This window comes from Calidris pugnax, unplaced genomic scaffold, assembly GCF_001431845.1.
Source record: "Calidris pugnax isolate Ruff unplaced genomic scaffold, ASM143184v1 scaffold225, whole genome shotgun sequence".
Lineage (NCBI taxonomy): Eukaryota > Metazoa > Chordata > Aves > Charadriiformes > Scolopacidae > Calidris > Calidris pugnax.
Window position 1 is genome coordinate 3,259,380 of NW_015091072.1, and position 15,552 is coordinate 3,274,931.

Genomic DNA, 15,552 nt, shown 5'->3' on the forward strand with positions numbered 1-15,552 from the left:
GCTGCTCTGTGGGCTCATGGCTGTGGAGACACATCGTACTGTCCAAGACCACGGTGCATTCTTTTAGGTTGCCACGAAGCATTGCTTCAGCCTCGCCCAGTAGACAGCCTTATTCCAGAGCGCTATTAGTAGAAGAGCCGATGAGTGTGTCTTTAAGTGAACGGTGCCAATGGGAATGGCATGTTAGGCAGGGCAGCTGCGAGCTCGGCCTGAAACATGACCACCCTTGAAACCCTATCTCTACTCCGCTGCCCCAGGCGGGCTGACTTCATGCTGTTGACTGACCGTGCGGGTTGTGTCAACGCCTGAAATGTGGCTGCTTCCTGGCAGCAGGGCAGATCCTGCCGCTATGACTGAGAGCGTGTTCCTTGAAGCAAGGGAAGAAGTTGCATTTACGCATCTTTTCTGTAGCTGACCACAGAGGACTGAACTCGGAGGGTTCCTCTCATGACTATGTCCCAGGTTACCCGAGTGGAAAGCGTTTGCTTTCCTCTTCGTGCTAAATGAAGGTCTGGGAGGTGTTCCAGAGAGCTATTAAAAAAAAACTATGACAATGTGAGATCATGTTTCCCAAGGATGCTTTCCAGCAGAGCCTGTTATCTGTGGGGTGGGGGAATCCTTCCTCAACTAGGATTTCCCTACAAAACATGCTTCCACGTGTCACACTCCCAAACTTTTCTGCAGGATGGTCTCCGCGATAGATGGTAGCTGAGTCCCAACCACTCATTTACTCCAGCTTTATCCCTTGCACTCACAAACCTGTGTCCCTGCAGAGCTTTACCTCGTGCCCCTTGCTCTAAACCGCCCCACGTGATGGAGCTGCCTGATGGGAGGGGAGGCTGTGCTGCAGCGCCTGCACAGCACTTCCCAAGAACCCACCTCTCTTTTTAAACCAAGCCCCTTCCATCGCTACGAGCCGCAGCGGGAGAAGGGGGTGACCTTTTTCCTTTTTTGTACTGGGTGAAAGTCTCTCTCCTGGGGGAGCACGGAGCAGTGTGGAGCCCCACGGCTGGCTGTGATAAGCTGGTTGTTTTCCCCCTCTCCTTTCCCCTCCCAGGGCTGTGCTGGGCTTATCTGGGCGCCTGAGTTATGTTAAGTAGCGAGTGCGTGCCTGCTCTCTGTTCTCCTCGCTGCTTTTGCTCCTTGGATTTCAATTCCAAACATGGTTATCCATTTGGGGTCTCTCTCCTTTCCGCTGCCAAGTGATACACATTCCACATTCAACACCAGCTCCCTCCGCTGCTCCCTCGCAGTCGCTATTTCCAGGGCTGGAGGGAAAAGGCAGCTCAACGAGATCTCCGTCCCGTCTGCAAGTTTTCCAGCTCATGGCCTCTACTCTTTCTTTGACTGAGCTCTTTTGGCCTCCTTTTTGCCAGCTCCCCTTCTCACCGGTGTGGCAAAGGAAGGGGTCAGCTGCCGGTTGGTGAGCCAGGAAGAGGAGAAACGAACCATTTTGGGGATTTTTTTAGGGCACAAAAGCATGTCGCTCTGAAGCGCGCTGCTGTGGGACCGACCGGCGCTCTAAGAGGAGGAACGACCACCCAGCAGCTCTGGTTCCAGACCTCTGCAGCACCCTTTGTGTATGACAATTCCTTTTGAGCGCAGGACAGCCGGGGAGGGTGGGGAGTGGGGAAGGATGAGCTCAAGCAGCCTCTCGTGGGACCAGGCTCTTCTCCAGCCTCCGGTGTGCCATGGCTGGAAGGACATGATGGAGGGAGCAGCCTACCATCTGGCCAGCTGCATCGTCCTCCTGGGTTACATGGGGGGAAGCGGTATCTTTGGGTCCCTCTATATCTTTGGCCTCCTGGCCCCAGGCTACTTCTGCTACGCTCTGTGGGGCTGGCTGAACGCTTGCGGGCTTGATATCTTCATCTGGAACATGCTGCTCGTCCTCGTCTGCTTGCTTCAGCTGGCTCACCTGGCTTACCGGCTCCGCAAAGACACCATCCCGGAAGAGTTTGACCTCCTCTACAAGACCATGTACCTGCCCTTGCAGGTGCCCCTGGAAGTCTACAAAGAAATTGTGAAGTGCTGCGAAGAGCAAGTCCAGACACTCGTCAGAGACCAGAATTACGCAGTGGAGGGCAAGACGCCCATTGACCGCCTCTCGTTGCTGCTGTCCGGCAGGTAAAGGCTCTCCTGGTTCTGAACAAGGTCTGACAGCAAAGCGCTGTGGCTTCTTGTTGTATTTTTGTCCTTTGTAGAAACTGGGGTGACGATTGTTTCCTTCCTCTGAAAGGGCTTTGTGATATGCATCTCTTTGTTGGGGAGGAAGGTAATTTGCTTTTGGGGATTGTTTTTGTCTTCTTTTGTTTCTCTAAATTAGACTATTTCAGGGAATGATTTGCAGAACCAAGCTATGTGCAGTGATGCGTCCAGCTCAGCCTTGCCTGTGATACTGCTGGGGAATCCTTAGCTCTTTCTTAGTAATTTTAAAGTGATCTTATTTCTGATGGGAGCAGACTGGCCGTGGGAGAGCGTTTCTTAATGCAGGGAGGCAGTGTGTCTGGACCTGTGGTCTCTGGGGGTGCACACAGACCTCTCTGAGATGAATGGCTGTGCCCTGAGTACACCGAGTCCTCAGTTCACCTGCTTCCCACTGGCCAGCAGTGCTCAGGGAGAGGTTCCACTCCTGATCCCAACACCTCAGGGCTCCGAAATTTTTCTCCCTGAGGGTCATTTCATCAAAAGGGAGAGCGCTCTTCTCTGGTGGATCCTGCCTCATCAGGCCTCTTTCTTTTCCTGTGCTGTCATGCATTCATGGTGTTCCTTCACCAAGGAAGACCTCAGGGACCTCCAGATAGTCGAACTGGAGGTTTGATTAGTGAGTGAAGTGTGCAATGAAGTACTGGCGTTTGTTCACCTGAGATCCTGTGGTGTGCCTTTGTGTGAATATCTCTTAATGATTTACAAAATCCAAATGCATACAAATAGTAATGGTAGTGGCTTCCCAGCTTCTGCCAGGCACTTGCACTCATGTCAAGTGAGAGTGGGAAAGGAAGGAGATGTGTAAATGGGAGCAGTACAGAGCTGTGGGAGGTGTGTCTCAAGGGTTTTCCTTTGGAAAGGCAAATCCAACATCACCGGGGGCTCATGTTTCACTGTGGTGGTCCATCCTCTCTGGTGAGAGGCTGTGTAGAGAAGAAGGGTTGTCCTTCCTCTTTTTGGTGTTTGTCCCTTTTCTAGAGTGTGTTAAGAGCATCCTGGGACCACTGACCAGTGCTGAGTGGCAAAGCACTGGGAGGAAACTGGGTATGTGCGTTTCCATTAGGTGTCTTTCCTAATATCAGTGCTGAGCACTTGCTCTGAAGTTTACTCTATCTGCAAATAATGTTAGTGGGGAAGAGTCTGGTGCTGTCTTGCCCTGCACTGGACAGTCTGATGCTGCTCTGTGGGCATGGAAGTGCTGAAATTAAGCCAGTGCTGGTGGGGTTGTTGTTTGCTCTCCTTTGCAGAGGTAAGTAGGCATCTCGGCTGGTATAGGATCCTCTGTGGACATGGGGTAGGATTTGCATTTCCTGGTACCCGCTCTGTTGCCTTGGGAGGTCCTTGCTGACCCAGCAGAGCATTACTACTATGATGGTGCCCCCCTCTTAAACTGAACAATAGCAAGACAAAGGGCGCTTGGAAATGCAGAATGTGCCAGGATCAGGAAAGCTGCCTTGTGATCCCTGAACCTTCCTCCAGGCAACGCTCCCAGCTGACTGGAAATTGACAGTGAACTGAGCCTCATAGCTCCTGAAAATTAAAATTGCCTTTGTGTATCATACAGCAGGGGAATGTGGGGGCAGGGAGGTAAGAGGCCCCCAAATCTGGTGGTGCAGAGCTACGGGTAGAGCTTCAGAGTGCCCTGCTGTTGCCCCAGGCCTGTGCAGCTCTCCTCCTCTGCTCCCGCAGCCCAGCTGGGTGCAAGTTCAACCTTGAAATTGGTAGGCAATTGCAGCAAAAGTAGGGGAAAGGGATGCTTGGGAAGCCAAGACAGATTGAATGATAATGGGCACAGCATGATGTGTGAGGAATGATAGCCGATGTGGTTTTGGGGGGTCCTGGGTGTAACAACTTGCCAGGATCAAAGCAGGGAATGCCCTCATGCAGCTCTGGGGACAGGAAAATGGTCCCAAAGGCTGGCTTAGAAGTACCTGAAAGACAGCAGCAGTCTTGTGGGCTGAGAAGTCCTGGTTTAGGACCAAGCATTGCACCTGTGAGGGCTGGCTTTGTAGCTGGAAACAGAAAACAGATGGAATATGGGGAAGTGGCAGCAAATATTGTTTCCCACAGAGAAAGGGGAGACAGCCTCATAGTCTGGAGCATCTGCAACTGTCCTGGAGAGGGTATGAGACACATGTGAGACGGGAAGTCCTTTCCGGTCCCTGGTGGGACCAGCTGCCTGCATGTTGTGTGAGCTCAACAGGCTCATTTGGCACATGGACAGTGTGATTGAGTGCACCCTCAGCAAGTTTGCTGACAACACCAAGCTGTGTGGTGTGGTCAACACGCTGGAGGGAAGGAATGCCATCCAGAGGGTTGTGGACAGGCTTGAGAGGTGGTCCTATGCAAACCTCATGAAGTTCAGCCAGGCCAAGTGCAAGGTCCTGCATCAGGGTCATGGCAATCTCAAGCACAAATACAGGCTGGGCAGACAAGGGATTGAGAGCAGCCCTGAAGAGAAAGACTTGGGAGTGCTGGTGGACAAGAAGCTCGACATGAGCTGGCAATGTGCACTCACAGCCCAGAAAGCCAACTGCATCCTGGGCTACATCAACAGAAGTGTGGCCAGCAGGTCGCAGGAGGTGATTCTACCCCTCTACTCTGCGCTCGTGAGACCCCACCTGGAGTACTGCGTCCAGCTTTGGAGTCCTCAGCACAGGAAGGACATGGACTTGTTGGAACAGGTCCAGAGGAGGGCCACAAAGATGATCAGAGAGCTGGAGCACCTCTCCTATGCAGAAAGGCTGAGAGATTTGGGGTTGTCCATACTGGAGAAGAGAAGGCTCTGCAGACATGTTATTGCAGCTTTTCAGTACTTAAAGGGGATTGTAGGAAAGATGAGAAGAAACCTTGTACGAGGGCCTGTTGCAATAGGATGAGGGGTAATGGTTTTAAACTGAAAGAGGGTAGATTTAGATTATATATTAGGAAGAAATTCCTTATTATGAGGGTGGTGAGCCACTGGAACAGGTTGCCCAGAGAAGCTGTGGATGCCCCATCCCTGGAGGTGTTCAAAGCCAGGCTGGATGGGGCTTTGAGCAACTTGGTCTAGTGGGAGGTGTTCCTGCCCACGGGGGGGGGTTGGAACAAGATGATCTTTAAGGTCCCTTCCAATCCAAACCATGGTATGATTCTATGTGACGCTTATTTTGTGGCTTAAGCCTGTGCACCTCACCTCTCCCCTCTGCAGGGTCCGAGTGAGCCAGGACGGACAATTCCTTCACTACGTCTTCCCGTACCAGTTCCTGGACTCTCCAGAATGGGAGTCACTGCGACCCTCTGAGGAAGGAACTTTCCAGGTAACCCTGCCTAACCCGGCAGCAGCCCAGCTTCACTCCTTGTGCATCTGAAAGAGGATGGAGAGGGCTTGTGATGCCATTCAAAGCTAACCGGGAACGCTTTCCTCCCCTTCCTCGTGGTTTAGCCCAGCACAGGATGGTGTGACCACTCAGCTGTGTTATCTTTTTTTTTTTTTTCTACCTTCCTCAAAGACCTTGGTGTGTGCTCCTACTACCAGCTGATAGCAGGGAGGGTGAAGCGTGGTGCTGGGGGATGAGGTAGCAGATTGCTGGCTCTTTCTCCCATGACAGTGTTCTCCAGGACCTGTATTGATGTGTGTGCCCTGCACACTGTTAGCAGGGTGCATCCTTCCAGCATGAGGATGGCAGCCATGGCAATACACAGCACTGATGTAAAGCCATAAATATCCCATTCCTCACAGAAGTTTCTGATGGTGATGTGTTTGGGGTAGAGAAGCAGAAAGGATGATTCACACCCGAATATGGTTCTTTCTCAGCAGAAGAATCCCTTGCTGAGAGGCCAGACCAATTCTTATTCGCAGCAACTGAAAGGATTTTGCTCTTGCTGTCAACACTTCACAGTATTTGTTTGGCTTTTCTTCTGGAGGAGATTACTCAAGCCCACATCTCTCTGCCTTTAACTCGCATCCCAGGACAGCCTGATCCCTGTTAGGATGTCCATCTAGAGTATGTCAGTTTGGGCATATGAGGAGGGATTTTGCCAATCCCTCGGGAGCATGGGACAGTCATGAGGGAAGGACGGTGCTTTCTCACGAGGGCAGCCATGTCCAGACTTGGTTAAACCAGGTCAGGTCTCTGAATCTGCTTTCCTCGGGTCTGAATTTGGCCCGTGTACTGTGTAAATAAGTCATGGCAGTTGCTCCTGAAAGCTGTGCCATCACCAGTGACTTCAGTCTTGCAAGAGGAACAGTTGACAGGGCTGACTGTGTGACTGAGCTCATGAGTGGAAATAGGGCTGTCAGGCCAAAACAAGGGGCTAGAAGGGGGCAACAGCATGGCTGTGCTAGGGGTGGGGGTATCTCATGTTGTATCTGTTATCTCAGGGCTTCAATCTGGTAGCAGATAGCTGCTAACTCCTGGTCTCTCTTTGCTTAAGAGTTGAGCAGAAAGAACAATGGCTACTTGGTGCTGCTGGCGGCAAAATGGCCGACTGGATGGCATGCAACCTGCAAAGATGTCTTCAGCCTTTTCTGAACTAATTTCTGTGGAACTGAATGTTCCCAGGCCGCTTGAGTGTCTTTATCTGTGCTGCATGAGACAGCTCGGGAGCAAGTTGGTGCCAAGCTGCACCAGCCCTGCCAGCTCCACGCTCCTGGCACCGCTCCTGCTCTGCGAGAGGGCTGCTCGGGGAGGTCAGCTGTGCCAGGCACCAGGATGGGGAGGTAGAGTCCTAGGTGGGGAAAGGCTGCAGCCACATGCTGGAAATGCCTAAACCTCATGTCCGCTTTCTGAGGAGCATGAAGAAAGAGCAGATGAGACCAGCATCCAGCAGGTGAGACTTCACAGCTCCTTGTTCCTAGCAGGACATTATTCTCCATGGCCGTGCTTAGCCATGGTGATGTGCCGCTTTTGGCAGCCGTTTAAGTCACCACCCCCTTTTACTTGAGTAGTTGGTAGAACTCAATGGCATATCTCAACCTTATTCCCAGCATCACAGCCATTTTGTTAAAAAAGTGCACATTTGACTGTGAGACTTTGCTGGAGGAGGGCATGGAAGGTTTTCCTTACCCAAGTTTTCCCTGCAGTTATCTGTATCGAGCAGTTTCAATCCTGAGCCCACTGAAAAATGGCAGAAGCATAACTCAGCCTACAAGGAGAGCTGTTTTCCTTGAGCTTTCTGCTTTGGCTGTGTCTTTTCCCCATAGGCTGCTGGCTCCCAGTCCCTGAAGGAGTTGGGTTTCAGGGCTGGCACTTTCCCCCAGAAGGCTGAATTATGGGCTCTGCCCATGCCGGAGCACTTGTGTCAAGGGGATTCATGCCTGAAATGTGTCCTGCTGCTCTGGTTAGGAGGCAGGTTTTCTTATTACATCTCACTTAATCCTTCATGAGAAGTAGAAGGTTTCGATTGCACTGCAGAAATTGGTTAGGAAAATGAAATTCTGGTCAGTTCAGCTTCCGTGTGACCCTTTCTCTCACTCACCTCAGCCTGGGAAAGTTCTCAGGTTTTATCCCCTACATTTCTTTCATAAGGCAGCTGCTTGCATGGCAGCGGCATTAAATATCAAACCCAAGGACACACGCATGGAGCCAAGCCGTGTTCAGCTTCCCAGTGGCTCTCTGCCATGGTGGCTGGCCAAGGAGACCCCTGGATATAAAGTGAAAGGGAGCCCCCAGGATATTTTGGCTCCAGCACTTGTTCGCATACCGGTGTCTTTATTACACTCGGATGTTCTTCTTTGGCCCAAAGCAGTTTGACCCTTCCTGTGTTTCTTACCTTTTATTATTATTATTATTAGATTTATATATTACAATATACATTAATGTATTTTATGATGTTTTGTATTATTAATAGTCTGGTCTTACAGCGAGGTGGAAAAATGGCTCTGTTTGCATTAGCAAAATTCAAAGGAAGACAAAAGGTTCTCTAAAATCAATCTAGTTAAAACCTTGAGTGAATCCCCTACCTACACACAAACACAGAAAACCCCTTTTATTTCCTTCGTCACTGAGCTGTGCCATGCACCCTTCAAGGCTGTTCAGCCCTGCAGCGCCTGGCAGAGCTGATGAGATGGGATGTCCCTCCTGCAGACGATGACCAGGCAAGCATTCCAGGTGGCCCTTCCCTTACCCAGGGACTCTTGGAGCAAGGGGTGTGTGACCCAGCAGCAGAACAGGGCAGCAGCCTGCTGCAGGGCTACCCACTGGTGACTTGGGCCAGCTGGGCACAAAGAAACATCTCCCTCTGTATCATTTCTGTAGAGAGATAAGGCCATCCATGCCATGCTGCCCATTTCAGTTACGTCACTCAGGTGTCAACAGGGAGCATCATCTGAAAGCAATAAGCTGAAATGTAGCTAGTTATGTGGCTAGATTAAGCAAGGGCATGCTGTTAGTTGCGTAGGAACACCTGGTCTCCATCTCCTTGGGGAGAGGAAGCAGAGGCAGGTAAGGATTTATCTGATCATTTGGCTTGAGTGAGCTGGTTCTCCAGCCCTGCCATCTTCAAGGAGAGCAGATGTCAAAGGGGCTGTGGGCCTTCATTGGAGAGAAGCACGCAGCCCCAAGGCGGGTGACCCCTACCTGAGTTGTAGGGCTTACTCTGTTCCTTCCCTGCCCAACAGGTCACACTGACGGCTGAGACCGACTGCAGCTTCATCACCTGGCCGAGGAAGAAGCTTTATCTCCTCCTGAGGAAGGACCGCTACATTGCCCGGCTCTTCTCCTCCTACCTGGGCTACGACATCTCAGAGAAGCTCTACTCCCTCAATGAGAAGCTCTTCGCCAAGTTTGGCCTTCGCTTCGACATCCGCTTGCCCAGCCTCTACCACGTCCTCGGGCCGGCCTCCTCCGAGGGGGAGTCAGAGGACTGCGAGGAGCCACCCCCTGCCTCTGGCCAGGCTGATGCCTCTGAGCCCCCTCCACAGCCACCACCACCACCTCCGCCGGCTCCACGCCCCCGGGCATCTCGGCCTGACAGTGATGTGCTGGGTGAGGACTCCACCAGTCTTGTCGTGGAAGATTTTGCTGAGTTGCCGGGGTCTTTTATGGACTATGTGAGCGAAGGGGAGTATATGAAGTGAGGGCACTCCTGGCACGGGCACGCCTCACCCTGTGTGGGACCCCCGCGTAAGTACCCTGCTTGTGGAAGCAAGTCCCTCCCGCGACGCAACTGCCTGGGCAGAGCGGTGGCCCCCAGCCTCTCGCCCTCCTTTGCCGTGGGTTTGCTACTCCGCAGCATTTTTTTGCCTTTTGCCCCAAGGAGTCCCAGGAGCTGGGCTCCAGCTGTGTGATTTTCTTAAGGAAAAGCAGCAGGGTAAAGGCTTGACTCCAGGTACCAGCTGCATCGTGGGGTGGAAGGGGTGGTAACCCAACTGTAGGAAGCTCTTCCTTGCCCTGTTCTCTTTCCGTCCCTCAGGATAGGCAGAGAAACCAAAACAGTGTCCAGGCTGGTGGATGGTACACTAGTGCCTGCAGAGACCCCTCAGGGCTCAATCTGGCTCACCATGAGGTAGAGCTGTGTCTGGAGATACTCCAGTATTAAGCTGAGGGAGACGTCTGCCGGTGATGAGAGAGCAGACAACCAGGAGAGGCAGACAGAGGTAGAAACAGCTCCAGGGTTTACAATGGATTGATAGCTGGGAGTTGCTGTACACCCTCCAAATGTTCAGTCTGGGCAGGGGGAAAAAGTTCAGAGTCCTTCCTACCCCTGCCCCCTGCAGCTCATCCCAGCACTCCATCTCCCTGTCTTGTTTCTGCTGAGCTTTGGCTCAGCCAGGTCAGTAAGGTATTGAAAAGACTGTTCTGTGTGGTGTAGCTCTTGCCTCCAATCACCCTGGGTGGACTGACAGGCTAAACATTATTTTAACACACCCCAAACTCTGCTTTCTGGTGAGCGGGAATGAAATCCTCATTTCCAAAATGCCAATTTGTTAATCTGCAAGGGAAAAATTCCTGGGCCTGGTAGATATTGGGGCAGAGGAGCAACGCAGGTGAACAGAAATAGACAGGAGGGTGATTCATGCTTGAAATTCAGATCCAAGTGTCCAAGAGATAAATTCCACACTGAATTACTTTTAGCCAGCTGCTGCAACACCTGCTGTTGCATGGCAGCTGCAGAACCCAACATGTGCATTCCTGCAGCAGCTCCACAGCTCTACTTTCTGGCATCCAGCTACCCGGGATTGGGATTTCTGTCCTAGAAGCAACCACTGCGTGTCTCCCAGTTGGGTCTGTGTGGCAGGGAGGAAGTTGCAGGGCTGGGCAGCAGCTGGGAAGACAGTCTTCCAACAGGCATCTTTGAACATGGTGTACTATCATCGCACCCCGGTCTTCCCTGCACCTGCTTGGGTCTACTGTTGGGCTGCAGCTGCTCAGGCTGAGGACTCACTGACAGGGAGCATAAAGCAGGACACACGGACTCCTGGCATGAGCCCTGGGTCAGACAGCACTTAGTATTTGCAGTAAAAAGGTGGAAGAGGCCTTTTTTGCTGTTTCACCCAGTTGCCGTTCTTAGTTTTTGAAAACAGTGGAACTGGAAGATCGTCCTGGTTTGTACAGTTCTGCTTTGAGTTGAGTCATGTGCCTGTTCCTGTCCTGCTTCCATGCCATCACACTTAAAATCTGGGATAGGAAGAAACTAGCCAGGAAAGGAACAAGTGTATCTGTTAGGTTTTTTTTTGTTGAATAAGATAAGAAGTCAGCAAGAGTTTTGCTTAGCTAAAATAAATAAATAAAAAAGGAAGCAGAGAGAGAAAGCAAAAAAAAAAAAAAAAAAAAATTGTTTTCTAGCTTAGGAGTCCTAGGAATGTGAAGTCCTTGGTTTTGCTGGTAGGTCGCTGGAGATATGAATTTGCAGCTTTTTCAGTCCTTAATTGGAGAGGTAGGAACACTGAATCACTTATGAGACAGCCATCCTCCTAAGTGTCAGGCATTACTGTTGAATACATGCAATCAAAAATGAATGCTGTTAGTGTTGTCAACAGGATGAAGTCACTTTGTGCTTTGCTTGTATTTTGTCTTCTCAGCAGAAGAATATCCAGTCTCAGGTCATTGGTAGAATTCTCCTAGTTGGTCAATCTCAATAAAATCAGAATTTCAAATGCAATTAAAAAAGGAAGGAGACAGGGAACTCCATAGTGCTTTTTGAATCACTTCCACCCATGTGTGGTAACGAGTCAATACCGTGAACATACTTGCAAGGTGTGTGTGTGTTGGGGTAAGCTTGTGCAACACAGCACAAAGCTGGTTTTTTTCTTTCACACAGTCCTTTTAAAACATGTTGGATGCTGGAAGCTTTTGTCTTTCTATATCTTGTAAATGAGGCAGTATCAAGGTGTGATGATACTTGCAGTAGAGACCTGTGATAAAGACCCAAATGTCTCAGGAGCTAGTATTAGTGGTGGAAGAGGAGGATGATCTTACTTGTTGGTCACTCTGGAGACAATAGCCAGTGTGGTATTTTAATTTCTAAGGTACTCAAACATAAACTCTGGTTATTGTGTCCATAACAGTGGAACAAGTGCTTCTGTGTTACTCCATTCACTACTTGGGTATCCTAATCACATCACATCCCACCAGCAGGAGAGCAATTGTCACATCTGGACACTATTCCACAGGAACCTGAGTGCTTAACCACAAAAATTAGTGATACAGAGGGGCTGCAGTTTTCCCTTATGCTCAGGTACTTGTCACAGCTCAGCAGATGATCTGAGCCAGTCTGCCATGGCCTGAGGAAAGCACTTTCAGATCTTTTACCTTAGGATTGGTGAAAAGATCCATAGTAAACAGGGATTTTCCCTACAGTGTTATTGTTTGAAGTAAGCAATAGCTTCCGTCCCAGAGATTAGAGCTCCCCTGGGGCTTTCCCCAGGTCTGTGCTCTCCTCTGCTTTCCCAGCAGCTTCTAACCTGGGTAATCACCTTCCAGCTCTCTAAATTCCCCATGCTGATGTGCTTCTATGGATCACTTTCCTTTTTGTTTTCTGTTGCTGCAACAGCCACCTTGCTATGCCACAGTGCAGGAGGGCAAATCTTGAATGCCCAAAGTACTGTGAAGATCACGAAGAACAAAATATTCCTGGGATGTATATTGGCCTACCATTATTATCATCTAGTTCCTTGAAAGAGTTTCTAGTCAGCTTACGAGCAAGACAGACTGTGATATCCCACTGATGAGCATGTTCTTCTTCTTCTGAGGAGAGATATTTAAATAATGTACATGCTGCCTGTTTAAAAGAGGCAGGTCCAAAGGTTCTGTTCAAAACTTGCTTCAGAGGTGTGCTGCCATATAGCTCAATGCTCCATAGCAAACTAAGCTTTATTCCTTGCATGAAAATGCAAACAACCGAAAGTCACCTGCTTTTTGCCCTTTTCATGCTGCATTTGCCCTAGTTTGTTGCTGTCAAGTGCTTGCAAGATGTGGCGCTGATGCTACCTAGTTTTCTAGTTACGTCTTGGGGCTGGCTTTCTCTTTGGTGGGTGAGATGGATGGATGGATGGGTGGGTGCTTGATGGTCTGCAGTTTGGTATCTCGGTTAGTAGGCATTGGTTTATACCTGCTTTGAGAGCATAAGCAAAGGAGCTGTGGGCATTGTTTCACCGATATCACAGAAGGTGATTTGGAGGGGTTTGTTTTTGCCGTCTCAGGATGGGTGGTTCAGCCCATTTTTTCATTTGTCTTCATTACATAGTTCTGTATGCTAATTTAGGAGGGGAGAAGGACAGTAATGGTGGGCGCCGGGAGGTTTGTGTCTTGGAAGAGTTTGAAAATAAGAATTATTCCTGTGATAATAATGGTGCTCTCTTTCCTTCTCTCTTTCTTCCCCCCCACCCTTTTCCTCCCTTCTCCACTGTTTTCCTTCTGCAGCCTCTGGAAACGTCTGGAGTTCTCCCCACCCTCTCTGCAAAGGACGAGCCCCTCTAGCTCCCACTCAGACCCCCGAACTCTAGGGAACAACAGGCTGTTTTGATGCCGAAGCCCCTCCAAGGGAGCGTACGCTCACACAGGTTTCTGGCCAAAGAGACACTCTTTAGCAAGCACTGAGATGTCTGCCTGCAGACATCTACACTCGGGAGCACGTGAAGCACACGCGTGAGACTGCAGTGTGGCACTCCAGCACCTCCCACCCCACAGTTGTTCACCAGAGCTGCCTGTCCTAGTGGACTTTCCCAGTTTGTTTTCTAGTCCTGCCTCTCTGAGTTGTATAGGCAGCTCTGATAGCAAGGCACACCGATATCACTGCAAGTGATACCAGCCTGCTCGCAGAATCTGTGTTCCCTTTGATTTAATAATTCCCATTAAAGTCAGAGACAAAACGACTGGTGTTTGAGGATTTGGAGATGGAGATCACGCTGTCTGAAAGACTTGAGGGTGATCTAAAGGCGCGAGGGGAAAGGACAGGGGAAAATTGGCTCCCTGACAGCTTTGGTAATGGGCTTGTAATGGAGAGCATGATATGGAAATTTGATATCATGCATCTCACTGGGCATCCACTCTAAGTAAGACCAGAAATTACTTTTCCAGGAGTTATGATTTCTCATTTATGACAAGCACCACTTCTCAAAGAAGTTACCAACTTCTGGTGAAAGGTTGGTTGTTTGAGTTGATTCATTTGGAATAAGAAAGGGAAGGAATTGGGATTAGGGGCAGGCATAGGCAAGGAGAGCCTGAACACTTTTTTTTTTTTTTTTTTTTTTTGGTGCTTAATGGGAGATGACCTCAGGGTGCACACACCAAGTGAAGAAATGAGTGAGTACAAAACATCTCTGGGGAGAGCAGCCACAGGTAGGAAGAAGCACAATATCTTAAAGTATTGTGGAGATAGAAGGCCTCTTCCAAGTTCAGCTGCAACAGGCTTTGGTTGATGAGCTTCCCCAGCTAATTCCTCTGTCAGGAAACTGGAGATTGCAGTACCAGTGGAAGAATCCTCTATCCCACAGAGCCTTGGGCAACCAAGTTGGGAGGTGAAGGTAGGAGCCTCTCCAGGGCAGGTATCCAGGGAAGGAGCAAGGAGCATCGGTCCTTCCATCAGCATGCACAGAGCAGGGCATTCTTCACTGCCTCTTGGCACAGACGCACAAGGGCATGGCCATCAGCCCTGGGGTGGTGGAGGCCTTGTGTTGCTGTGGCCAAGAGACCGGTTTGGCATGTCTTGCAAGTCTCAACTGGTTGAGGTCTGTGTCCTTGGGATCTGGCACTCTTGCTGAGGTCTGGAGAGGCCTCTGAAGTGGTGGCTCTGTGGGATCCATGGAGTACACCACTCCTTGTGCTGCTCGCCTTTCCTGTTACCCCAGGGCAGGAGAATGGGGCTGCCCCAGGCCTGGGGAGCATCCTGCTAATGGTTGTCACCATGCTCTGCTGCTGCATTCTTGCTTCAGCCTGATCTCATTGCCCTTCACAGCTAGGAAATGTCTCCAGCAAATTTAACAAGAGCTGCTGGGGTCCCTTCTGCAAAGGAATTGAAATGCACAATGAAACTGCGTCTGTTGTGGTGCTTTATACACCTCCCTGAAGTAGTGGACTGGGTTGGGCTGAATTACACACCACACTTCATAGATGCCATCTGGGGTTATATTCCAGTCTCCAACAGGAAGCTCCCTGGAAGCTCGTCAGTCGTGGCACCACTGATCTCTGTCAGGTTGTTAGAGCCCAGCTCCTGAGTGTATGCTGGAGATGGTGTTCGTTAGCTGGCCTTCCAAACAGCCACATGGCAGGGTCCAACAGTTTGGATGTGAGCTGACAGCAGGAGCTAACTCTGCAGTGACACTGTCTAGTGGAGCAGTAGTGATAGCTCGTGCAAAATGACTGAGGCTTCCTCATGGCAAAAATGCCTTTAGCATGTACCTCTCACCTGACCATGATGTTCCTGATGTAGTTCACCATCCAGTGAAGACAGTCCAGGGAACCAGAGGAAATGGTCTACAGAAGATGTGGTTTGTGGGCAGAAGTGACGTAAGACTTTCTCCTCTTTAATTTGCATACACATCAAGGTGTTGGGAAAGGTGTGGATGGGTGAGGGCTGTTTCTAAGTACTTGTCTCTCATATTGTAATCTTTCAGCAATTCTTTCCAAATCTCAGCTGCTTTTCCAGGTCTGAAAGGTTGTGTTGAAGTTCCCAGGACTAATTTGTGTTAGGTGACCCTGTGACATTGATGCTTCATTTTCCTTCCTATTACCTTCTATTCTGGGCAGTTGTTCAAAGCAGTGCAAAATGGGATGCAAGAGCACTGCTGTGCTTCTGGTGTCTGTCTCGCTTCACGTGAGCTTCAAAGAGGACAAGGCAACAGCCAGAAGAGCTGCTCCAGGCCTGTCACAGGAAAGACATTAATTCTGATTACCTAGCAGCGCTAACGTGAAAATCAATAGG

General features: G+C 50.1%; 1 protein-coding gene across 2 annotated transcripts; it reads left to right on the plus strand.

Annotated features, from left to right (window-relative positions):
• Nucleotides 1-1,212: 1,212 nt before the first annotated feature.
• On the plus strand, nucleotides 1,213-13,504 carry POPDC2 (popeye domain containing 2). 2 transcript variants are annotated; one of them, XM_014957147.1, is made up of 4 exons: nucleotides 1,213-2,127; nucleotides 5,399-5,507; nucleotides 8,810-9,314; nucleotides 13,053-13,504. In XM_014957147.1, the coding sequence occupies exons 1-3, from the start codon at nucleotides 1,583-1,585 to the stop codon at nucleotides 9,266-9,268; spliced, it is 1,113 nt and encodes a 370-aa protein (XP_014812633.1). In that variant the 5' UTR covers nucleotides 1,213-1,582; the 3' UTR covers nucleotides 9,269-9,314; nucleotides 13,053-13,504. The 2 variants fall into 2 exon arrangements, with proteins under 2 accessions (XP_014812633.1, XP_014812634.1); XM_014957148.1 differs by having other exon boundaries at nucleotides 8,810-9,176.
• Nucleotides 13,505-15,552: the final 2,048 nt, after the last annotated feature.

Coding starts and splice junctions, on each gene's coding strand:
- POPDC2 (XM_014957147.1), top strand. CDS start 1,583: ATGACAATTCCTTTTGAGCGCAGGACAGCCGGGGAGGGTGGGGAGTGG. Junction 2,128..5,398: donor TCGTTGCTGCTGTCCGGCAG/GTAAAGGCTCTC, acceptor TCCCCTCTGCAG/GGTCCGAGTGAGCCAGGACG. Junction 5,508..8,809: donor CTGAGGAAGGAACTTTCCAG/GTAACCCTGCCT, acceptor CCTGCCCAACAG/GTCACACTGACGGCTGAGAC.